The 26,420-nt window shown below is 40.9% G+C and overlaps 1 protein-coding gene across 6 annotated transcripts in view; it reads right to left on the bottom strand.

Annotated features, from left to right (window-relative positions):
* The window catches only part of ABLIM2 (actin binding LIM protein family member 2), a 214,898-nt gene that overhangs the window by 73,835 nt on the left and 114,643 nt on the right, over nucleotides 1–26,420 (bottom strand). For all 6 annotated transcript variants that reach the window (XM_054030385.1, XM_054030384.1, XM_054030387.1 and 3 more), the window contains exons 7-9: nucleotides 11,454–11,541; nucleotides 8,587–8,645; nucleotides 3,716–3,793 (exon numbers count right to left, since the gene is read on the bottom strand). In XM_054030385.1, coding sequence (XP_053886360.1) covers nucleotides 3,716–3,793; nucleotides 8,587–8,645; nucleotides 11,454–11,541 — 225 coding nt within the window. The remainder of the gene's footprint in view (nucleotides 1–3,715; nucleotides 3,794–8,586; nucleotides 8,646–11,453; nucleotides 11,542–26,420) is intronic.

Here is a 26,420-nt window from a genome sequence, read left to right as displayed (position 1 = left end):
TGTGGGTGATATTTAAAATTCTGTGAAAAAAACCTCAGGTTCAAGCGGAAAGGCTTAGATATTAAAATACAACATAAATAAGATTCACTAATGGTCTAGAGCAGGGGGGTCAGCAACCTGCGGCACACATGCCAAAGGCGACACGCAAGCCGATTTTTAGTGGCACTCAGCTGCCAGCCGGGGTTCCGTCCGCCGGCTCCACTCAGCCCACTGACGGTCTGGGGTTCTGGCCGTCCTTTGGATGAATGGAACCCCAGGCCAGCAGCGGGCTGAGCGGGGCCGGCGGCCGGGACCCCAGCTGGCAGGAGCCGGCGGATGGAAGGGGTTCACAGCTTCCAGCCCTGCTCAGCCCGCTGCCGGCCTGGGATACTGGCCTCTGGCCCCACTCAGCCTGCAGCCAGCCTGGGGTTCCGGCCACCAGCCCCCTGCCAGCTGGGGTCCTGGCCACCAGCCCCGCTCATCCTGCTGCTGGCCTGGGATACCAGCTGCCGGCCCCGCTCACCTTGCTGCACTATTATTTACTTTACATACAACAATAGTTTAGTTATATAATATAGACTTATAGAGAGAGACCTTCTAAAAACATTAAAATGTATTACTGGCATACGAGACCTTAAATTACAGTGAATAAATGAAGACTTGGCACCCCACTTCTGAAAGGTTGCTAACCCCTGATCTAGAGAATTAGGTTTTTCAAAAATCATCCCCACTGTTCAGAAGTACTTAGTGATTCATATAAAATTATTTTGGAATATGTTATTTTACAATTGTGTGTTATGATTTCCACTCCTAGTATGCTAATGTTTGACACGCTGAGGCCTTATGCAGCATGAAAGAAGCTTTCCAGGTATCTCTGAGCAGAGCTCAGACCTAATGCTCTCTCTGTGAAATTCACCCCAATGCATGTACTTTGTACTTAAGCTCCACCAAAGACATTAATGCAGAAGTCAGTCAGTATTTAAGTGGTACACAGGGTGCTCTGTGGGACCCTCTGCACTAGAGTGCAGTTCACTCTGGACATAATCCTGTGACCAGTGAAGTTAAGGGAAAGATTCCCATTAACTTCAGTGAGCACTTGATCGAGCCCTCTGAGAGTGCAAGAAACCAGTGAAGTCTAGTTTAGTGTCAGTAAAGGGGGAAGGGAAGTATGTGTGTTTAGGGAAGGGATGGTGCTTGTTGCATCCTTTTAACAGGTAGCACAGGGAGCCAAGGGGCATTCAGTCTTAGTTAGAACACGTCTGGGGATTCCCACTGCTGCATGGCCTATGTGCACCTCCTCAAGGACTGTACCTCAAAAGTCATAATATATCCCCATGTCCTTGTTCTGTTTTAATGTGACACATTCAAAAGTGTGAGAACTATCAGTTCACAGCTCCTAACCCCCTAAGCGTCTCTCTGTACTCTTTCTTTTGCTCCATCCTTCTGCTCTGACACATTACAGAGGTACTGGTCACAGCTCTGTCATTCAGGCTGAGTTGAGTTTTGCATGTAAAGCAGTATATATGCATGCCATGATAAATCCTGTGCTGGAAGGGAGTATGAGAGTGGTAAAGATTATTCATTTAAGGTATGTCTATACTGCACACTACTGGTGGCAGTGTGTAGGGTACATGTAGCTATACACTGCAGGGAGAAGCAGGCTGTGTTCACACTGCAGTGTGCAACTACACATGACAATGGAAGGCTCCAGCAGCGGGACATTACACGGCTAAAAACAGCAGTGTAGATGCGGGAGACACTGCTTGGGTGTGTAAAGAGCCATGTAGGGTACATACTCTCAGTGTCTTTACTCTACTCGCCTAATCAATGCCTCACCATCTGCACTGCTTTTTATACCTGTGCTAGGGAGAAATGCAGTGTATATACTCTACACACCACTGTAAGAAGTGTGCTGGGAACGCACCGAGATAACGTTCAAATTCAATAACAACTGGTTTGAATTCTCCTCCCTTTCTCTTCCCAGATATCTAAATGGGAGTTAAACAATCTCAGAGCTTACTGACAATTAATGCACGTGAAAATGAGACGTGGCATTCCCCATGGGAATCTTTTTCTCTGACTGCCACAGCAAGCTTACTTCTTTTGAAATACCAGCTCACTCTAAGTAGGTATGTCACAGATACTGACTTAATGAGACACTTTGAAAAACATAGTTTAGACAGAGAATGAAAATGGAGGTTTGTCCTTGACTATTAGCAGCCCATGAAGTATACTTAAAGTAATCATACACTTCGAGAAAAATGCTTGAAAGCCAGTACTGTACCACAGCTAGATATTTGCCACTACATGTATAAATAAATAGAAAAATGTAAAAAAGTAAGAGAAAGGCATAAGGGTAGAGAAATATCTCCCATATAGTCAAGGAAAATACGCTTAGGTGAGAACAGTCCCAATTCACAGTGAATATGTCTGTGCTGATGATGGTTGTGGCCACACCATTATTACAGGAAATGTTTCAAAAACATGTCAGTCTGCAGCTCTATGGAGTTCCTGCCAGAAAGGCAAGCTGGAAATACTGGCAGGCACCTTTATACAAGCCAAGCCCTACTGTCCTCACTCAGGCTTTAGTCAAGCAAAATTCCCATTCATAGGAATATAAATTTTACCTCAGGAAAGACAGCAGCCTTTGGTTCCAAGGCATCTCTCTGTTGGTCTCTGTGTGATACGTACAGACACCTCCGCTCCGTATAATAAACGTCAAGTTATAAATTGGCAACCTGTTGTCTGCAGCTATTCGCTCTGGGGTTGCTAGTGTGCCGTGAGCATGACTTGTGTGCCTCAGGGACACTGCATGGGACAGACAGGTTAGAAAGCAAAATCCTGCAGGGTTCCCAGAGGCACAGGCCTGGCGAGTGCCAGTTGTACTGATATTTGCTGCTTTGATCATTTTGTGACCTTGAGAACGTGCTTATGAACATCATCTCCAGATGGCTGTCACAACAGGTACTGAGAGTAACACCCACCAGGGGCTGGAAAAATTAAGAAATAGAAGCTTTTTCAACAGTTATTTAATTATTTTAAATATTCATTATGGCTACTCTCTTAGTTGGAACCTCTGGTTCTTTATATCTTTAGGATGACATGTTCACACCGGAGACCCATTATTAGTATGAGGTCCCAAATCTGTTCCCATTGAACTCAGAGGCAAATCTCTCACTGACTTCACTGACAGCAGAAGCGGGTCCTAATTCCTTTCAGGTTAGAAAGAGTGTGATCCTGCAAATGCAACATGTGCATGGCAGAGGTGCGCTTGCTTGCAATTAATTGCAGAATCAGAACCTACGTTTGTAAAAATCTCACCATGTCAAAATTAGATCTGCTAAATCAGTAGTCTTCAAATCTAAATTTGTAATCTGCTTTGAGACTGCTATTTACTTGAACTTTTCTTTCCTTTGTAGATACTTTGCATGGTTGGTACAATCTAAATCTAAGTGGTAATCTAAGACCTAAAAATATACAGCTGTCGGAGAATAACATCTCTGCTTCCACACAGCAAAGGAAAAGAATAAAACTCCCAACAACTTGTTATTTTTAACTATGGTATTCAAACAATTTCATGGGAGAATGTCAATTCTGATTTGCAAGAATCAACAAATAAAGAGGTTTTGATGATTTCAACTTTCTGTGCAATAACAGAATATGTTAAACAACAGTTAACAGTAAAAAGTGGTACACCTTTCTTTCTGCCTCATGGCATGTAGAAGAGGATACTTACATAGATCACACGGCTTGGAGAACCTGATGTACTTGAAGCAGGAATGGAAATCACACTCTCAGAGGAAGTTCTAGTTTCCTAGGACAGAAAACAAAAAGCAAAAGGAAATTTATCCATGGCTTCCTAAGAAAGAAAGAGTGTAAACAGTCTTTCATTTAAGCTCAGCTTTGCCACTTAAAAAGAGAATGCTATGTTCTACTCTAGCTAAAACTAACATATACATCAAAGAGGACTAGTCAATCATCCAAATAATTAATTTTTGCGCTGGTCAGTAAGCCATCGCATTTTACCATTTACCTTCCCCTCACCAGAATGAACTCCAGTGGTGTGATCCTGGGCTACCAGAATGGTCCCGGAGGGCTGCTAATGCTGGTGCAGTTACAGCAGCTTTGAGGCTGGGATCACGTGGGTGCATGAGGGCAGAATGTGGGTCCCTATATGTATGTTGTCAAATTTTCATATTTGTTTTTTACAATGTCTCATAGTGCTGGGTAATTAATCGGTAGCCAGCAAACAGCACCTAGAGCACTGCAAATAAAGCAGACAGATTGCAAAAAAGACTCAGGCCCAGATGCTGTAAGGTATTTAGATTTCTAACTTCTGTTGAAATTAATGGGGGTTGAGTGCCTAACCGCCTTCGAGGATTTGGGCCCCTGTCTCTTTTGCTCGCTTATTTTGAGTACAACAGATTAATATTCATGTCAATCTTAGTATGGCATGTATTACCTGTTGTTGTTTTTTAAACTAGTTACTGCATTTAGAATGTCATTTAAGTGATGACAGAACTTTACTGCAATGTTTTTGGTAATTTCCTTTATTGTGAGAAGTAGCATCAATTATAAACAAAAAAGGGGCTGTGAGACACAAGAACAACAAGAAATGAATGCTCTTGACAGTTGTTATTCAAATCGAAACCAACTTGTGAGATCCACATGTTTAAATGATAAAATAATGAAAATAATTATTCCCTACATTATCCTTCAGCCATGTACATTAGCTCCTCATAAAATATTTTCTGCTTGTATGGAGAAACCTGTGCTTGATTGCAAGTGGATTATTAGTAGTGTTAAGCTGTCAGATCTAGTTATTGTCCTAGCTATCCTGTTCATTACTGATAGCAGCTTCTACCTTCTAGGTACAACCACAGAATGGGTCTAATTTCACAGTTGTCTGTAGGAGACATTCAGTATAGTTGTCTTCAAAAAGGCTCTGACTAAATAATTTATAGAATTTGATTAAGAATTTTACAATAAATCTTTGCTCTCGAACATGACACTACCTTACCAAACAGAAAAAACTTGATGGCTCTATATAATGTGTCTCTACAAAAATAGTGATACATTCCTATTGTCATTGTTAATATTGCATTTTTGCTGCTTCTATGGTTTGTTTATATATCTTAAGAGCTAGATTGTGAGATCTTTCCTCACACTAAGTAGTACCTCATTCCACAAGTAGTCCCATTACTTTGGGACAACTTGTCGAGTGAGGCACTATTCAGTGTGAGTAATGGGTCACTAAACAAACAGTTATATAAAAAAGAAGCAATCAATCTATTTTGGAATATCTGGCTGATCTATGAGATGCTTTAGAGAAGTTTTATCCCCCTGTTTATTTTTTAAATTTACACTGAAAGCCCTGTCTCACCAGGACACCAGCACAAGGGTGTGCGTCACTGGGTATTTCCATTGCATGGCTAAAAAGACTCTAAAATCAAGTACGTAAGCAGAGTATTATTAGATAATGTTTGGAGAGTGTGGTGACATAGAAGACCCTATAATAGTGGCAGTACAGTTCTGTATTTGAATGTTTCTCAACGGCCTCCTCTTACCACAACTGCCTTCAGGTTTTTGCTTAAGCTCCAGTACTGCAGAGTTTAAAGTTCAGTTCTAATCAGAAAAGCAGTTAAGCATGCAACAGGTGCCTGATCCAAATTCCTTTGAGGTCAAATGGACACACTTTGATTGACTTCAGTGAGCTCTGAATGAAGCCCCTGTCTGTGTGTACATAGGCAAATCTGCTTGTTTTAGTGACTAAATTAAGAGCACAACAAATTGGGCTGAATATATGTAATAAAACTCATCTAGGCACCTTCTTTTGCAGGTAACCTCTGGCTCCTCATTTTGAGGCGCAATCCCGGTAGATTTCCTTCCAATGCTGTTAAATCTACTTGCTGATTCCGTCACTCCTGTCACCCGGTCTTTACTCAATACTGTGCTCTCCCATCTCCATTTTCCCTCTCTCTGATCAATATCTGCTCACACAGGCTCCCCTTGCTTTCTGCATTGTCATTACTTCTCTTGCAATCTCTTCTCTATCAAGCTCTGATTTGTCACTTTTAGCCTCCACTTCTCTCCCCCAAAACTCACTCCTCTCAGTCGATGCTATTATAACCTTTTACTTTCTGCTCCTCTCTATGCTTGACTTTTTTGATCCCTTCTTCCAGCATTCTGCCCACTCGCCTACCCACCAGCCTTCAATCCCGCCCCCTCCTGTGATGACTCTTATCCTTCCTCTTCCTTATTTGCATTTTTTCTTTTTCTTCTGGCTCCTTCCCGTCTGCTTGCAAGCTTGTTCTTATATCTCTTAGATGACAAAAGTATCCCTCAGCTCCACCTGTTTCTCCCCAATCTTTTCCCCTCCACTCCTTCATCTCTAAAGCCCTGGAGCATGCGCCCACCCACTCTTTCTTCAGATGCATCTGAAGAAGTGGGTTTTTTACCCATGAAAGCTTATGCCCAATAAATCTGTCAGTCTTTAAGGTGCCACCAAACTCCTCGTTGTTTTTGTGGCTACAGACTAACACGGCTACCCCTCTGAGACTACTCTTTCTGCCTTCTTCACATACATTTGTCATGCTCAGTACATAGAAAATAACCATTCTTTTAAAATTATCACCCTGATGCTTTCCTTCATCTACTAGAATGTCAATCAATTGCCACATCCCACACAGTCACTGTCACAAGCTGTGCTAACGATTCACCACTACTCTTTATAAAATTCCATCCTTCTCTTTTGTTTCTCTTATATAAAAAGACGCTGGTAAATTAAAACAAAAAGCAAAGTAAATGAGAGATAATTAGTGCTGAACAGCTTTTTGGCCAGGTTCTGTATTTCTTACTGAAGCAAAACTCCCCCTGACTTTTATAAGGTTTACGCATAGAGAGCCTCTTTCACTCTGCTCAAGATTAGGGGCACTTGCATAGCTCTTGAGAGATGTGTGGCTAATTTGTCAGTCTTTAAACAATGTCCCAAGACGATGTTTTCTGTGCCTTAGGGGGAAGCCCAGCTAGCACCAGGCCAGCACAACAGTGTCTACTGTCCTTCTTTTAAAGAGGAAAAATTATTTAACTACATAGGAACATATGACTGGAATGACATCCTGTGTAAGCAAGTCCAGTTCCCTGCTATCACATGTGCCCCCATCATATAATCCCATTCCTAAATTTATCCATCTCTACATTTTCAAAATGTTGCATAGAGTTTTAGCCCACCAAATTCTGAATGAATTGAGAGTAAAATGCTGTGCAAGTCTGAAAATGTAGGATATACTGTTATGCTGAATCAATAGCACTTATACCAACTAAAATACTAGGTTGTCAAAAAAGGTAATTTGGAAATATTTTTTCTTTTGTTTTCTATCCTGAAATATCACTTGCTATTGACTAGTTTCAGAGTAACAGCCGTGTTAGTCTGTATCCGCAAAAAGAAGAACAGGAGTACTTGTGGCACCTTAGAGACTAACAAATTTATTAGAGCATAAGCTCATCCGAAGAAGTGGGCTGTAGTCCACGAAAGCTTATGCTCTAATAAATTTGTTAGTCTCTAAGGTGCCACAAGTACTCCTGTTCTTCTTTTTGCTATTGACTGAAATTTATGAGGCAAAAGGTTAAATTGGCTACTTCACATTTTAAACACTCACTTGAGTTCAGAGCTCTCCAAAAATGATGGATCAGAGCAATCATTTACCCCTTCTAAATAGATGGGTACAATACATGGGGCCGTGACCTTTTAGGATGAAGCCGAAAATAATGTTTTTCAAAGCTGTACTTCAGTCAGAGATGCAACTGCTAACACACCAGATGTGTAAGCATCTCCTTTCATAGTTGCTGCCCTGAATTCTGTCCTGTCCAGTTCCACGTGTTTGGAGTATAACTTTTCTCAAGCCAAATCAAAGCTCTTTCAAACAAGACCACCACTTGATGCATCTAGAGAAAACAATCCAAAAGACCCCACATTTGGCCTCACTCCATTAAGCAAGACGGTGGTGTCTCAGTCCCACTAGTTGAGACAGACCACGTCCTTAATTATTGATTAATTTTCCATTTTCCAGTGTCAGCTCATCCATCAACTGTCCTTGTAATTATTAAGATTCCCAGAACTCCTCCTCCTTTCCACTACACACACACACACACACACACACACACACACACACACAGAAATCATCCCCTTTCCACCACACAAATCATCTTAGTTAGTATTTATTTAATATCAGAGGTTAAATTAGGTTGAGTAAGTATGGCAGCTCTAAAAATTGCGAAAAAAGGTGCTACAAAGAGATTTTTATGTAATGAAAATATAGTGGGATTCCAATGATATTTTATTTATAGCCATCTAAAAAGAGAGGCTGCTGGTGCACTAACCTTTCATTACATCCTAATCTAATGACAAAGAGTTTATTCATATACTTCAGGCCAAGAATTTCCTTAAAGGATAGGTTTAATCACTGACTAGCTAAAATACAGACTCTAAATTACTACTGCACCAACTGTATTGTCAGTTAAAGTTACCATGGTTAATAATCTCAGTGGCCAGTAGAATAGTAAAACAACGGAATACATTAAAACTGGATTAAAAGATGCATCATTTACCTTGCTTTTTTCTTCAGTCTTGGCTGCTTGTCTACAGGCTGGATGCCAAATGGAAGTACCTGAAAATAAAAGCCAGCACTCTGGTGAATTCTGTCCTGTAAAATGCAGCTTTCAACGTGAAGGGCAGAACACTGATCTCCAGTAATCATAGAAACTGGGGTGAAATCCTGGCCCCACTGAAGTCAGTGCAAGTTTTGCTGTTAACTTCAACAGAGCTAGGATTTCACCCATGGTTTCTAAGTCAAAATATGACAACTTTGGGATACTAAGAAATCATTAAACAGGCTTAGCTGTTTTTTTAATTCTTTGAAAACTCTTTAAGCTATAACAACCCCCTATCCATCAAAACAAACAAAACACTCTTTATGTCCCTCTTTATCCTTGGAATAATGTACATACTTTGGTCTAGATTCTTAGCTGGTGTAAAATGCCATGGTTTTATAGATTTATGCTGATTTACATTAGCTGATAATCTGGCCTGCTATCTTAATTGCTCATGAAATTAACATTCATCTTGCATTCCCTACTTATAAGTGGGACATAAGTTAAATACTACCACACTAAATTAATTCAGGGAGATTATATAAGGCAGTGATACTCAGACCTCAGTGGTTCAGAGGCCAAATTATCAATCAACATTACCCAAAAGAGCCACAGTAGTGTGAATTCATTGTTTCATTTACTATAGTACTATTAATATTTAAACAGTATGACGGGACATATTTAGTTTATATATATATATATATATATATATATATATATATATACACACACACACACACACACACACACACACACATATTCTCACAGCAAACAAGTTAATTTAGTTCAAGTTGATAACTTGGATTGACTAATAAAATAATAAAACATCCTGATTGGTTAATAATTAAATCACACAGTGTTTTAATATCATGTGTTGCAAAGAGCTGCAGGAGACACATTAAACAGACACTTGCGGCTCGCAAGCTGCAGTTTGAGTATCACAGGTATAAGGCAAAGAGAACAGGAAACAAATATAGAATGAAGCAAGCCTAGAAATATAATACATTAAAACCAGAGGGCTATGGTACAGTAGACATTAGAAAAAAACAACACAAAGTAGCATTACTTTGGAACACATTAGCAATCAAGCTTCAAAGAAGAGCATAGTTCTACCTTGAGAATTTAAATTTAAAAACAATGTCCATGAAGTTAACACAAGATGCTAGACTGTTATGGTCTTTTTCTTTTAGCTAAATAAGTGTGTGGGCTTTCCTCTGAGTAATAACTAAACTAGCAATATAACATATAACATTATCAAACAGAAAAATGGAAAAGCTTCATCTGCAGGGAACAGGAGAATGGACCATTTGAACCAGAGCAATTTGCTTGATATATACAAAAACAACAAATCACCTATACATCATCAAAAGGGTGCAAATGTTTCAATTAAATGTCAGCATGAGTGAGCTTCCTTAAGAAAATAGACTACAGGCCAAATTCAGTATCTCAAATAAGGATAATACGAAGTGCTGCTGTGTTACTTATGAAGAATCCTCTGTTTTATAAACAGTAGCACAGTAATAGTAAAATGTGTGTGTGTGTGTGTGTGTGTGTGTGTGTGTGTGTGTGTGTGTGTGTGTGTGTGTGTGTGTGTGCGCGCGCAGAGTCCAAGTCAATGATGTTTCCAAGACAGGACAATCTTGTGTCCCTACGCACCACAGTTGGTCTGGAATATTTCACCTGAATTTGGCTACATTACATTAATAATTTGGGACAAGATGTCAGGGTTGATTTATATTTATGTTCCAAATACCAATAGGCAGCAATCCTGTTACAATCATGTGACTTTCACAGAGTTTCTGGGCATGAAGATCATTGAAATATTGTTGAGAAAGTATTTTTGTGGTATTCCAGGTTAAGGAAATGGAGCTGGTAAAACTGTTCAGTGCTGTTTCATGAAGGGCATTTTCAGAGGGAGGGCTGGGTGTCTATGGGGATGAAAATTACAATTTAAATAAGACAAACATATATGCAACAAAGAGAAAGAGAGGGAGAAAGAGAAAATTAGCACAGAAACTTAAGAGTCAAAAACAAAGAAAAATCAGAAAAGTCAAACATAACGTCAGTATGTTCAGAATTTAGAGGTAAGCAGTATACAAATAACTATACTGAATATATCAGTAACTGCAGAAAATAAGATGGGTCCAAAAGCAAAACTCTGAATTTTGGGAGTGTTTGAATCAGAACTTAGAACAAAAATTAGCAAATATCCATCTTGTAATATCTTTATAATGGATTAAACTGAAGCCTTGAATCCAGACACGACTGAACTTCCGAGTGTTTGAAATCTAAATTCAAAATTTGTGGCTTGGGATCATCTCCAAGACTGGTTTTAGCATTGATTTGTTATTGAATTTCACAGATTTCTCTTACTGCTGAGCAAACTGGCTTGCCATTAACCAAGGAATCACAATATTCCCTGGCTTCTGTAGTGAGTAAAGTCATGGATCACATTGGAACTCAATGAACTACTATAATTTGCTCTAAATCAATGTGACAATAGAATAGTGATTTTAAATAACGTAACAGCAAATCTTATGTAGGTAGTGTCTAATTTTCTCTGTTTAAAGAATGAACACAAAGAATGATTTAAGTGTACTACTGATACTTGCAGGTTATAGAACAGAGCTGGGTAAAAAACATTAATCTTAGGTTAGTACATCAACTTGCTAGTTCCCTCTGCCCATTTAGTTTCTCTTTCTGTTTTGCCAAGAAAGAGAGGCTGTGTCCAGATGCTTATGCTAGAGGTGGCTGTTTATAAATGCAGATATTATTAGTATTGATCCTTAATGTATTTATTAAAACAATAACTTTTGTTTGTTTACTTTGTAGATACATTTCTTCTCCTTCTGCAAACATCTGACTGCATCTGACACATCGTGCACAAGCTGGGTGATAATGTTTTTCTCCGGCCTGTTGGGAAAAAAAAAAAAAAAAAGGTTATTATGGATAATGCTAACTCTAGACAGCACTGCAGCTTATTCAGTGATTACACCTTCAGATGTCATATTTTTTAGTTTTTGAAGTTTTTGAAGAAAATATTTTATTACATGTTATTTTCTTTCAAACTGTAGATTGCCACCCCATGGCGCTGCGGGCCCTGTGCCGCTGCTGGAAGAGGCCGTCACCACGTCCCTGCGGCCCCTGGGTGAGGGAGGGCAGAGGGCTCCGTGCACTGCCTTCACCTCCAGGCACCGCCCCCCACAGCTCCTATTGGCTGGGAACGGGAAGCTGCGGCCAATGGGAGTTTCAAGGGAGATACCTGCAGGGGAGGGCAGTGCATGGAGCCCTCTGCCCTCCCTCCCTGAGGGACCGCAGGGACGTGATGCCAGACGCTTCTGGGAGCAGTGCGGCGTGGAGCCAGGGAGCCTGTCTTAGCCCCGCTGTGCGCTGCTACCACCCCGGAGCTGCTCCAGGTAAACGGCTCCGGGCTGGAGCCCACACTCCGAACCCTTCTTGCACCCCACACACCAACCCCCTCCCCACTGTTCCCCCATCTGCTCAGTTAACCTCTTCACAAAAAAGCTAACAGAATGTAACAAACCATCAGGAAAGTGATAGATAATAAGACAGAAATTATCATAATTCACTATATAAATCCATGGTCCATCCACACCTTGAATACTATGTGCAATTCTGGTCACCCCATCTCGAAAAAGATATCTTAGAATTGGAAAAGGTACAGAGAACGGCAACAAAATGATTCGGGATATGGAACAGCTTACATATGAGGGGATATTAAAAAGACCGAACTATTCAGTTTAGAAAAGAGATGACCAAAGGGGTATATGAAAGAGGTCTATAAAATCATTAGTAGCATGGAAGAAGTGAATAGAGAAATGTTATCACTCTTCATGTAACACAAGAACCAGGGGTCACCCAATGAAATTAATAGTCAGCAGGGTTAAAACAAACAAAAGACAGTACTTCTTCATACAACATACAATCAACCTGTGGAACTCCATGCCAGGGGATGTTCTGAAGGTCAAAAGTGTAACTGGGTTCAAAAAAGAACTAGATACGTTTGTGGAGGACAGGTCCATCAATGGCTATTAGTCAAGGTGGTCAGGGATGCAATCTCATGCTCTGAGTGTCCCTAAACCTCTGACAAGAATTATTGTTATAAGCTGGGGAAGCATCAGTTGGAAGTAACAGAGGAGAAGGACCTCAGAGTATTGGTTGATCACTGGATGACTATAAGCCACCAATGTGATATGGCTGTGAAAAAAGCTAATGCGGTCTTGGGATGCATCAGGCGAGGTATTTCCAGTAGAGATAAGGAGGCGTTAGTACTGTTATACAAGGCACTGGTGAGACCTCATCTGGAATACTGTGTGCAATTCTGGTCTCCCATGTTTAAGAAGGATGAATTCAAACTGGAACAGGTACAGAGAAGGGCTACTAGGATGATCCGAGGAATGGAAAACCTGTCTTATGAAAGGAGATTCAAAGAGCTTGGCTTGTTTAGCCTAACCAAAAGAAGGCTAAGGGGAGATATGACTGCTCTCTACAAATATATCAGAGAAATAAATACCAGGGAGGGAGAGGAATTATTTAAGCTCAGTACCAATATGGACATAAGAACAAATGGATATAAACTGGCCATCAGGAAGTTTAGACTTGAAATTAGATGAAGGTTTCTAACCATCAGAGGAGTGAAGTTCTGGAACAGCCTTCCAAGGGGAGTAGTGGGGGCAAAAGACATATCTGGCTTTCAAGACTAAGCTTGATAAGCTTATGGAGAGGATAGTATAATGAGATTGGTCCTTGACTATTAGCGGTAAATATGCCCAATGACCGGGGATGGGATGTTAGATGTGGTGGGATCTGAGTTACTACAGAGAATTCTTTCCTGGGTGTTTGGTTGGTGAGTCTTGCCCAAATGCTCAGGGTTTATCTGATGGCCATATTTGGGGTCGGAAAGGAATTTTCCTCCAGGGCAGATTGGCAGAGGCCCTTGGGGTTTTTCGCCTTCCTCTGCAGCGTGGGGCACGGGTCACTTGCTGGAAGATTCTCTGCACCTTGAAGTCTTTAAACCATGATTTGAGGACTTCAATGGCTCAGACACAGGTTTGATACTGGAGTGGGTGGGTGAGATTCTGTAGCCTGCATTGTGCAGGAGGTCCGACTAGATGATCATAATGGTCCCTTCTGACCTTAAAGTCTATGATTCTATGACTGACAGAAGCTGGCACTGGACAACAGGGGATGGATCACTCAATTTCCCTTTTCTGTTCATTCCTTCTGAAGCATCTGCACTGGCCACTGTCGGACGACAGGATACCGGGCTAGGCGTCCCATTGGTCTGACCCAGTATGGCCATTCTTATGGTCTTATTTGTATAAAATCTTGGCCTCAGTGAATTCAATGTCAAAACTCCCATTGATTTAAGTGGGGCCAGATTTCACCCCCTTTGACCAAATGAACTACTAGCATAAAAAAGGGTGTTGCCATGGACCACATGTAATATTATGCATCAAGTACTGCAGACCTGACTCAGGCAAAACACTACTGGAGTCAAGTATGAGTTCAGAAGGAGTTTTGTCTGAATTAGGAGTGAGTGCATGATTTGGCTCTTTGTAAAGTGTTTCATATCCTGTTTCCTTGGAAAAGTGTGGTTAAAAACTAATACAATTAGTGTCAAGTATTGTTGCTGTTAAAGTGTTTCTACAGTACTGTACTACAACTCTACGTTTGTATAGAACTTGGTCTGCAAGTCTTTGTTCTGTGCAGTGATGAACAAACTGTCAGCACCCAGACAATAGTAATTAATCAATGCTAATAACGGCATGCTATTAGAAATGTAACTGTGACTATGTGGAGGATCTGCCTGATTACTTATGACTGACAAAGTCAAAGGGTTCAGCAAAGGTTTACACCACAAAACATAATCTTGGTCCAGTAGTTGCTCTCTCACTACTCAATACTGGGGTCTGACTCAAGTTTAAAGAGTCTTTGTTTTTCACTTCGCTAATGTAGGACTTGTTTAACCCATGAAAACCTATTGCCATACAGATGTGTAACACTAGTGCTAAGAAAGAAAACAATCCATTAACTGAATGCTTTGGATCCTTTCAGCAATATGGGAGAATTACTTCAACACTGATAAGGGAGGTGCTACTGAAATGTTTGGGAGACTTGTGTCTATAGAAGAGAGTTACTATAACTCTGAGGTGCAATAACAGCCCTTAAAAATATGTTTCCTGACGCAAAATGACAATTAAAGCCATAGAATGAATCAGGTGTAAAAGAAGACAATGGCACTGTCAGATGGTAGGCCTTTTTGTTGAACAATGTCATCTAGAGAAAACACTAATATAAGCAGGGTACTGACATTACATGTATCACTTAGCTATTGAACAGACATAAAGGTTAATTCTGTATTTTGATTTCATCTGTATGGTATCACAATATCTGAGAATAGATGTTGAGCTTTTTTCAGTTCAAATATTTTTATTTCTTTTAATGTTATACTTTTTATAACAAAAAAGTATAGAACTTTGTATATACACAAATATACAACAATAAATTGGCCGATGGAGGTCACTAAAGCTGCACTAATGAGACCTTCTATTTCTTTTTTAGTGCTCCATCTTGCAAAATGCTGAGTGACTCCTGTAACCCTAGGGACTGAGGGCACTCAGCACTTAGTATCAGGCCTTTAGGTCTAATATTGCTTGTTTGTGTCCATAGATATAAGCATAGATGGACACAGAAATTAAATCAGAAAAACCTAAAGTTGGGATTTAAAGGCAAAAAAAAAAAAAGGACCATTTCCCTTGGGAGGTTGGTATTATATGGGCAAATGCTAATGCAGAGCAAAATCTCAGTAAATTTGATTGATTTGGTCTAGCTGATACAATTTAAACCCTGGCTAAAAATATCTGGGGGAATTCAATGACTTTTTCCCCCCAAAGAAACTGTTTAAATAAGTTCTGAAATGATAACTTGGCAGCACCATTAAACTAGAACTGACTTCCAAAAAATTAAAAAAGACAACCTAAGTTCATAATTTCAGACCACTTATATGTACAATAACTAAACTCAAACTAGTAGCTCTACAAAGAGACCTCTCTTTTCATCCTAATTATTAGTAGAATAGAAAATCAGATCCAAAAGATGACAAAGAGCCTGATTCTTTAACACCTGTGTAACTCCATTATACTTTATAGGGTTTCTGATGAAGTCTGTGGGGTTAAGTGAAACCAAAGCTTTTTGTATAATATTATTTTAAAATACTGACGGTGGGTTTTGGCCTTTATTTTCATCAACATTAAATCCCTCATTAGAACACTTTAGCATGGCACATGGTAAATCCCCTTTACTTGAAGTATTTAAATCAAGACTGACTATCCTTCTAAAAGACAAGCGATAGCTGAGCCTGAAGTTATGGTCCTGATATGGAAATAATAGGTGAAATTCTAAGGCCTGTGTTTGGCAGTCAGAATTAATGATCTCTTCTGGCCTTAAAAAAAAAAAAAAAAAAAAAAAAAAAATCTATGAATACTTTTCAGTGAAGTGCTATAGGTTGTTACAACCAATTCTCCTAAATTTTCCACAAAACATTATGAAGAGAAGTTAGATTTCTAGAAAGTATTTATACATTTTATTGTTGAACTGTGTTATGTTAGGACAGAATACTTTTAGTTAAGAGAGGTAAATGTACAATTTTAACCAACCATTATTCAAATATGACTTTGCAACTGTACAGCTAATAACCTGCCAATTTGTCTGTACTACCTATACAGAAAGGATATAGAAAGTCTGCAGAGAAAGGGAAAGTTCTAAACACTCATTGCTCACAGACCACAGTAATAGCACTTAAGTTAAAGCTGGTTGAGAAACAGAAAATGCATTCAACAGATATTTTCACAAAACACTGTCTGTTTTTCAGACCAGATTCACCCTTACTCATGTTGAGTAGAATGTTTCTTTTTATGTAGCCCCACCGAAACAGATGGAAATATTCACTATATAATGTACTAAAGTGGTTGCAGAATAAGTGTCCCAGAATCTGGCCCATCATAATTTGTTCAGCAGATATAAGAATCCTTGCAATCATTTATAGAGATATAGGGCCAGATCCTCAGCTGATGTAAGCTGTCATAGCTCCATTTAGTTAATCAGGAATCTGCCCCATAATGATTCAAATCACTGTGCATTTTTATGACACATCAAAGTATACTTGCTAGAGTTGAGGTTTATAGTGTAAATCTATTGCCCTATTGATTAAAGAAAAGGGATAACAAAAATGCACCACTAGTTTCTCCAAGAGCAGACTGAGGCAGAGGCAGGGCTACTTCAAAAAGACTTTGCTCAACAGATGCCACATCTTGAACCAAAGCTGGACTACCAGTTCCAGCAGAACCTGGAAATTTTGTGACCTTAAGACGTAAAGTGTTTGTATTATCAGCTTAAGTTGAAAAGATGGCCTTGTCATTTTCCTTTTTTTTTTTGGTTTGTTGCACTGATGTGAGGGAGTCTAATGTGGCAAACAAATTCCTAACCATATGGCTGTTTCTTCATTGCAGTTTGGAAGCTTAGTTTGCCAGACTGTATTTTATAAAATGGGCAATACTGTGACAACAAACACACATGCAATGCGTGTAAGTGACAATTTGTTCTTGTGAATCCCTTATTGTTTTTGAGCTTGACCCTCTAATATCCTACTCCAGCAACCTGTACATGCAGGAATAAGTGGGACTAGCATTTATTAAGGGAAAATCCTCCTAGTATGAGGGCAATATGCCATGTAGAATGGCAATGTCTCCCCTCAGCAACGCAGGTTACCATGAGCCCATCTAACCCATCCTTCATGCTTTACGCTGGCTTCTTATAGGATAGAGAGTCAAGGTCTTGGTTCTTATTTTTGAGTCAGTCAATAGTTGGGGCCCAGGATTCCTAAAAGAGCACCTAAAGAGGAACATGGTCAACAATTCCACTCCTCAGGCACAAAGGAACTGTTCAGTGTAAATATAAAAAGTTCAAATGTGCAGTAGGCAGAGCTTTCTCAGGGCTAGTGAAAGGCTGTGGAATTAACTCCAACAGGAATTAAGAACCACCACAAATCTCATCACCTTCTGCTGGAGCACTTTTCTGATTTCCTTTCTTTGATATAAACACACAGCACAGAGTACATATTTTGATGCTAGCAGGCCAGGTGCCAGATTACGCCAAGGCCCATAGACCTCACTGAACACTGACCAGTGCATAGCTGGAAACTAGTCTAGCTCACCTGTGTGTTAGCATTTTTAAAACTGATATTAAGTTGGTCAGAATGTTTTTAGATTTGATTAAATGCTTGTAGGATGCTGCATATATTGATCTCACTTATAAACATCTGTATCCCATGGTATAAAGTTATATTGAGTGTTTGCACTGTAAACCTCTGTAACTGTGTAATACACCAAACAGGAAAGCAGCATTAATCAGTGTAAAGTGCTGGTCCTGTACACAAGAAGGCCCACTGAAAACAAATGAGCCATTTTCAGACATCAAAGGACAAAGGCTTAGCTGATTCCCCCTATCCCTGCACCCATGAAGAGGAGATGGGCACCAACTCTTGTCCCATTCATTTTAAGTCTAAGGGAAGGGAATAAAAATCCTGGTACAGCGATACAGTTCCTGACTAGAAGGAACTATTAACTAAGGTTTGTAACCTGGCCTTTAAATTGGCTTCTGTACCCAATGACTGGAAGTTAGCTAATGTAAGGCCAATATTTAAAAAGGGCGCTAGAGGTGATCCCGGCAATTACAGACTGGTAAGTCTAACATTGATACTGGGCAAATTAGTTGAAACAATAGTTAAGAATAAAATTGTCAGACACATAGAAAAACAAACTGTTGAGCAATAGTCAACATGGTTTCTGTAAAGGGAAATCGTGTCTTACTAATCTATTAGAGTTCTTTGAAGGGGTCAACAAACATGTGGACAAGGGGGATCCAATGGACATAGTATACTTAGATTTCCAGAAAGCCTTTGACAAGGTCCCTCACCAAAGGCTCTTAAGTAAAGTAAGTTGTCATGGGATAAAAGGGAAGGTCCTTTCATGGATTGAGAACTGGTTAAAAGACCGGGAACAAAGGGTAGGAATTAATGGTAAATTCTCAGAATGGAGAGGGGTAACTAGTGGTGTTCCCCAAGGGTCAGTCCTCGGACCAATACTATTCAACTTATTTATAAATGATTTGGAGAAAGGGATAAACAGTGAGGTGGCAAAGTTTGCAGATGATACTAAACTGCTCAAGATAGTTAAGACCAAAGCAGACTGTGATGAACTTCAAAAAGATCTCACAAAACGAAGTGATTGGGAAACAAAATGGCAAATGAAATTTAATGTGGATAAATGTAAAGTAATGCACATTGGAAAAAATAACCCCAACTATACATACAATATGATGGGGGCTAATTTAGCTACAAGTCAGGAAAATGATCTTGGAGTCATCGTGGATAGTTCTCTGAAGATGTCCGCGCAGTGTGCAGAGGCAGTCCAAAAAGCAAACAGGATGTTAGGGATCATTAAAAAGGGGATAGAGACTAAGACTGAGAATATATTATTGCCCTTATATAAATCGATGGTACGCCCACATCTCGAATACTGCGTACAGATGTGGTCTCCTCATCTAAAAAAAGATATACTGGCACTAGAAAAAGTTCAGAAAAGGGCAACTAAAATGATTAGGGGTTTGGAATGGGTCCCATATGAGGAGAGATTAAAGAGGCTAGGACTCTTCAGATTGGAAAAGAGGAGACTAAGGGGGGATATGATAGAGGTATATAAAATCATGAGTGGTGTGGAGAAAGTGGATAAGGAAAAGTTATTTACTTATTCCTATAATACAAGAACTAGGGGTCACCAAATGAAATTAATAGGTAGCAGGTTTAAAACAAATACAAGGAAGTTCTTCTTCACGCAGCGCACAGTCAACTTGTGGAACTCCTTACCTGAGGAGGTTGTGAAGGCTAGGACTATAACAGCGTTTAAAAGAGAACTGGATAAATTCATGGTGGTTAAGTCCATTAATGGCTGTTAGCCAGGATGGGTAAGGAATGGTGTCCCTAGCCTCTGTTTGTCAGAGGATGGAGATGTATGGCAGGAGAGAGATCACTTGATCATTGCCTGTTGGTCCACTCCCTCTGGGGCACCTGGCATTGGCCACTGTCGGAAGACAGGATACTGGGCTAGATGGACCTTTGGTCTGACCCGGTACAGCCGTTCTTATGTTATGTTCTTATGAACTGCATCATTATGCTGCTTGCAATTTGGAGAGGGCAATATTTCTTAGCATAAGCAAGGGCTCTCCAAGCTGCTTAGCTTGGGCTTGCTCTAAAGGAAACAGAAAGCTTGCATATCACAGCAGTTTCTATTCCTTTTGGAATCTAAGACTGTAATTCATTTGTGTGTCTGTTGACTGGCTTTAACCTTGTAAACGACTCATTTTTTCTTAGTTAATAAATCTTTAGTTAGTTTATTATAGGATTGGCTACAAGCATTGTTTTTGGTGTGAGGTCTAAGTGTAACTGACCTGTGGTATGTAACTGGTCCTTGGGGACTGGCAGTAACTTGAATATTGTTGTGATTTTTGTGTAAGGGACAATGTATCACAAAGACAAGCTTGCCTGGGTGGCAAGATAGATCGGAGTACCCTAGGGAACTGTCTGTGACTCCATGGTTAGGCTGCTATAGTGCTTGATGAGTTCACATTTGTTACTTGCTTGGTGAAATCTAAGTATAGAACTGGCAACCAATTTGGGGTTTGTGCCCTGCTTCTTGACAGTCTGCCTGAGGCTGGCACTCATGCTTGTGAGCTACTCCAGACAGCTCAACACATATAATTTATAAAAAAAAACAAAGCAACAAAATCCCTACCCTACTCATACAAATTCTCTCTTGGGGAGTAGCCGAGATAAATAATTAATCAGATATGAAAACTGTTAATTACGTCACTTAATGCACTACTTGAAGGCAATGATGAAGGTGGTCCAACAAACTGTGCAGAATAGAGACTAGAAAGGAATAGCATAGAATAGAATAAATACAGTGGCAGATGTAATTCCATGTTGACATATGCAAAACTCATATTGGAAAGAGTAATCTGAATTACTCATCAGTGGGTTCTAAATTAACAGTCGCCATTCAGGAGAAAGACCTGGGTATCGTTATGGATGTCTCAGTGAAAACGCCTGCTAAATAGGCAGTAGGAGATGGACAAAGTGTAAGGATGTATAAAGGATAGGACAGAAGAGGATAGTGGAGCTAGTATAATGACATTACATGAGTCACTGGCATGCCCTCCCCTATATCTATAACTCCTATTGAAGTCAATTCCTATGGCAGTGGAGCACCACGCCTCACAGGATTAGGCCCTAAATCAGGGGAAGAATTTTGCCCACGGTGTTGTGTCGCAGGGCAACTGGTCCTTTAAGGGGAATAGGGCTCAAATCTGCCTGCTGCTGCCTTTTGAAGACCCACCTGGGCATAACTGAGTGTCCCAGGTGGCCACTTAATGGTTAATTGGTCAATGAGTACCTGGATCTAATAAAAGGTTACCCGAGCTTAGTTAGGGAAGTCATTCTCAAGGAAACAGGGAGCTCCCGAGGAGTGGAGCTCCCAGAAGAGGTGATCAGAAGAGCTCATCAGATCAGGGAACCTAGAAGGTGTGCTCCTGGAGAAAGGGAACTCTCCAAGGAGCCAACGCAAGCAGGGAGTCCAGGAGGTGCTCCTGGAAGTAGGAGAGTCCTAAAGAGAGAGCTTCAGAAGGCAGGCGTACAGGGAGGGCTACTCTCAGCAAAAGGTTCTCCTAAACTATGCCAGGACATGCAGCCTCCCCGGAAGCTACTCCCAAGGAGAGCTGCTTCTGGAAAGAAGGGGCTGATGTAAAGATGAGCAGTCTCAGAGAGAACGTTCTCCCAGGGAGGGACAGGAGCAGCAGAGGAGATGGAACTGGGTGTGGGACCTCCCCGCACTGCCTTATGCTGCTCCTGCCCTCTGCCTTGGAGCTGCTCCTGCTTGCTGTGCAGAGTGGAGGGGAAGGTAGAGGGGTGCTGATGTCAGGGTTTTCTGCTCCCCCAGCCCCTGTACTCCATCTCCACAGAGCAGGGTATGGGGGAGACAGGACAGGGCTCAGAACGGAGGGAGCTTGCTCGCAGCTGCTGCTGTGTCTGAACTTGCTGATCTACTTAAAAGGGCAGTGTACTTAAAGTCAGGTCAGCATACTTAAAGAGGCAATGCGCGTCTCTGTCATATACACACACACACACACAAACACACACACAAACACACACACACACACACACAGTGTGTGTCTCTGTCACACACACATACTGTTTTTCATACTCACCTCCCAACACACACGTGTATTGTTGTTGTTGTTACTTCTTTCAAAGTGTGTTATTTTAGTTTTTTGACTGATCTATGCATTTCATAATTTTTATTTCTCTCTTACGCTTAAATTTAATTCTTTGAGTAGTGAGTTCTAAAATGCCTAAACTGTCCTGGCTGGAGTAATTATCCCTATGGTAACATTTAAAAAAAAAATATTGGTTTCTATTGGTGGTGCACATCTGCACATTACCTCGATATGGTGCACATAACAAAATTCATTTCGCACGTGGATGGAAAAAAATAGAGGAAACACTAACTATAACTACTAACAATATAGGTATGACTAATGAGGGCTGAAACTTTTTTTCTGCTGAGAGCAACAAGCTCATAGAAATGAAAAGAGAATTCAGGTTGATTCAATGATTCCATTACACTGTTTTACATTTCAGCTGACATAATACAAATGTACGGTAGGTAGCTGTAGCAGAGTACCAGTAGTGCTGAATCTTATCCGTTCAGGTAGGTTCACAGTCTATCGTCTTTGCTAATGCAAGACTCCTATTGACGTTTTGTCTGCTTTAGGAAGGATTACAGGAGTTAGTCCGCAGTAATTGAATTTTGACATATGAAATATTGAGGCAGTTGGGCTCCTCTGGAACAATGCAGATAACAAAGCCCATAAAAGCTGAGGACAAAATGCTCTAGGTAGAAGGCATCCAGCTATGGAATGAACATCTAGAGAAGAATCAGGCAAACCCAGAGCCAGAACACCTTCAAGAAACACCGCAAAACCTTTATCTTCCAAAAGGCCTTTCCACTACAGCAAGAATGGTGCTCCAATATTGGCACTCCTTTCTACACAAGACCTTCCCTTCCTAAAAACATCTGAAAACAAATCAACCAACCAGTTAAAAATCCTAACCGAAGCAGAGTTTCCATCTTGAGAAGAGCCAGAGACTCCATAAAGTCCACTAACGACTTCCTACTGCTACTTTATGTGGAAGACATTCAAACACTATAGTGATGGGTGACAGTATAAAACCTAAAATAGATTCTGGGTTTCCTCTTTTTTCTTGTTTCAGAGTAACAGCCGTGTTAGTCTGTATCCGCAAAAAGAAGAACAGGAGTACTTGTGGCACCTTAGAGACTAACAAATTTATTAGAGCATAAGCTTTCGTGGACTACAGCCCACTTCTTCGGATGCATATAGAATGGAACATATAATGAGGAGATATATATACACACATACAGAGAGCATAAACAGGTGGGAGTTGTCTTACTAACTCTGAGAGGCCAATTAATTAAGAGAAAAAAAAAAAAAAAAAACTTTTGAAGTGATAATCAAGCTAGCCGAGTACAGACAGTGTGATAAGAAGTGTGAGAGTACTTACAAGGGGAGATAGTCAACGTTTGTAATGGCTCAGCCATTCCCAGTCCTTATTCAAACCGGAGTTAATTGTGTCTAGTTTGCATATCAATTCTAGCTCTGCAGTCTCTCTTTGGAGTCTGTTTTTGAAGTTTTTCTGTTGTAATATAGCCACCCGCAGGTCTGTCACTGAATGACCAGACAGGTTAAAGTGTTCTCCCACTGGTTTTTGAGTATTTTGATTCCTGATGTCAGATTTGTGTCCATTAATTCTTTTGCGTAGAGACTGTCCGGTTTGGCCAATGTACATGGCAGAGGGGCATTGCTGGCACATGATGGCATAGATCACATTGGTAGATGTGCAGGTGAACGAGCCCCTGATGGTATGGCTGATGTGATTAGGTCCTATGATGATGTCACTTGAATAGATATGTGGACAGAGTTGGCATCGGGGTTTGTTACAAGGATAGGTTCCTGGGTTAGTGGTTTTGTTCAGTGATGTGTGGTTGCTGGTGAGTATTTGCTTTAGGTTGGGGGGTTGTCTGTAAGCGAGGACAGGTCTGTCTCCCAAGATCTGTGAGAGTAAAGGATCATCTTTCAGGATAGGTTGTAGATCTCTGATGATGCGCTGGAGAGGTTTTAGTTGGGGGCTGAAGGTGACAGCTAGTGGTGTTCTGTTATTTTCTTTGTTGGGCCTGTCTTGTAGGAGGTGACTTCTGGGTACTCGTCTGGCTCTGTCAATCTGTTTTTTCACTTCAGCAGGTGGGTATTGTAGTTTTAAGAATGCTTGATAGAGATCTTGTAGGTGCTTGTCTCTATCCGAGGGATTGGAGCAAATGCGGTTATATCTTAGAGCTTGGCTGTAGACAATGGATCGTGTGGTGTGTCCTGGATGGAAGCTGGAGGCATGTAGGTAAGTGTAGCGGTCAGTAGGTTTCCGGTATAGGGTGGTATTGATGTGACCATCGCTTATTAGCACAGTAGTGTCCAGGAAATGGACCGCTTGTGTGGATTGATCTAGGCTGAGGTTGATGGTGGGATGGAAATTATTGAAATCATGGTGAAATTCCTCAAGGGCTTCTTTTCCATGGGTCCAGATGATGAAGATGTCATCAATGTAGCGCAAGTAGAGTAGGGGCGTTAGGGGACGAGAGCTAAGGAAGCGTTGTTCTAAGTCAGCCATAAAAATGTTGGCATATTGTGGGGCCATGCGGGTACCCATAGCAGTGCCGCTGACTTGAAGGTATATATTGTCCCCAAATGTGAAATAGTTGTGGGTGAGGACAAAATCACAAAGTTCAGCCACCAGGTTAGCTGTGACATTATCAGGGATACTGTTCCTGATAGCTTGTAGTCCATCTTTGTGTGGAATATTGGTGTAGAGGGCTTCTACGTCCATAGTGGCCAGGATGGTGTTTTCTGGAAGATCACCGATGGATTGTAGTTTCCTCAGGAAGTCAGTGGTGTCTCGAAGATAGCTGGGAGTGCTGGTAGCGTAGGGTCTTAGGACAGAGTCTACATAACCAGACAAGCCTGATGTTAGGGTGCCAATGCCTGAGATGATGGGGCGTCCAGGATATCCAGGTTTATGGATCTTGGGTAGCAAATAGAATACCCCTGGTCGGGGTTCTAGGCATGTGTCTGTACGGATTTGTTCCTGTGCTTTGTCAGGGAGTTTTTTTAGCAGATGGTGTAGTTTCTTTAGGTAATCTTCAGTGGGATCAGAGGATAATGGCCTGTAGAATGTGGTGTTAGAGAGCTGTCTAGCAGCCTCCTGGTCATATTCCAATTTATTCATGATGACGACAGCACCTCCTTTGTCAGCCTTTTTGATTATGATGTCAGGGTTGTTTCTGAGGCTGTAGATGGCGTTGTGTTCAGCATGGCTGAGGTTATGTGGCAAGTGATGTTGCTTTTCCACAATTTCAGCCTTTGCACGTCGACGGAAGCAATCTATGTAGAAATCCAGTCTGTTGTTTCGACCGTCCGGAGGAGTCCATGCAGAATCCTTTTTTTTTGTAGTGCTGGTAGGGAGGATTCTGTGGGTTAGTATGCTGTTCAGAGGTATGTTGGAAATATTCTTTGAGTCGGAGACGTCGAAAGTAGGATTCTAGGTCACCGCAGAACTGTATCATATTCATGGGTCTGGAGGGACAAAAGGAGAGGCCCCGAGATAGGACAGACTCTTCTGCTGGGCTAAGAGTATAGCTGGAAAGATTAACAATATTGCTGGGTGGGTTAAGGGAGCTACTGTTGTGGCTGCTTGTGGCATGTAGCAGTTTAGATAGTTTAGTGTCCTTTTTCCTTTGTAGAGAGGCAAAGTTTGTCTTGTAAATGGCTTGTCTAGTACTCACCAGCAACCACACATCACTGAACAAAACCACTAACCCAGGAACCTATCCTTGTAACAAACCCCGATGCCAACTCTGTCCACATATCTATTCAAGTGACATCATCATAGGACCTAATCACATCAGCCATACCATCAGGGGCTCGTTCACCTGCACATCTACCAATGTGATCTATGCCATCATGTGCCAGCAATGCCCCTCTGCCATGTACATTGGCCAAACCGGACAGTCTCTACGCAAAAGAATTAATGGACACAAATCTGACATCAGGAATCAAAATACTCAAAAACCAGTGGGAGAACACTTTAACCTGTCTGGTCATTCAGTGACAGACCTGCGGGTGGCTATATTACAACAGAAAAACTTCAAAAACAGACTCCAAAGAGAGACTGCAGAGCTAGAATTGATATGCAAACTAGACACAATTAACTCCGGTTTGAATAAGGACTGGGAATGGCTGAGCCATTACAAACGTTGACTATCTCCCCTTGTAAGTACTCTCACACTTCTTATCACACTGTCTGTACTCGGCTAGCTTGATTATCACTTCAAAAGTTTTTTTTTTTTTTTCTCTTAATTAATTGGCCTCTCAGAGTTAGTAAGACAACTCCCACCTGTTTATGCTCTCTGTATGTGTGTATATATATCTCCTCATTATATGTTCCATTCTATATGCATCCGAAGAAGTGGGCTGTAGTCCACGAAAGCTTATGCTCTAATAAATTTGTTAGTCTCTAAGGTGCCACAAGT

This window comes from Malaclemys terrapin, chromosome 5 (assembly GCF_027887155.1).
Source record: "Malaclemys terrapin pileata isolate rMalTer1 chromosome 5, rMalTer1.hap1, whole genome shotgun sequence".
NCBI lineage: Eukaryota > Metazoa > Chordata > Testudines > Emydidae > Malaclemys > Malaclemys terrapin.
This window is presented reverse-complemented; position numbering and strand designations above follow the sequence as displayed.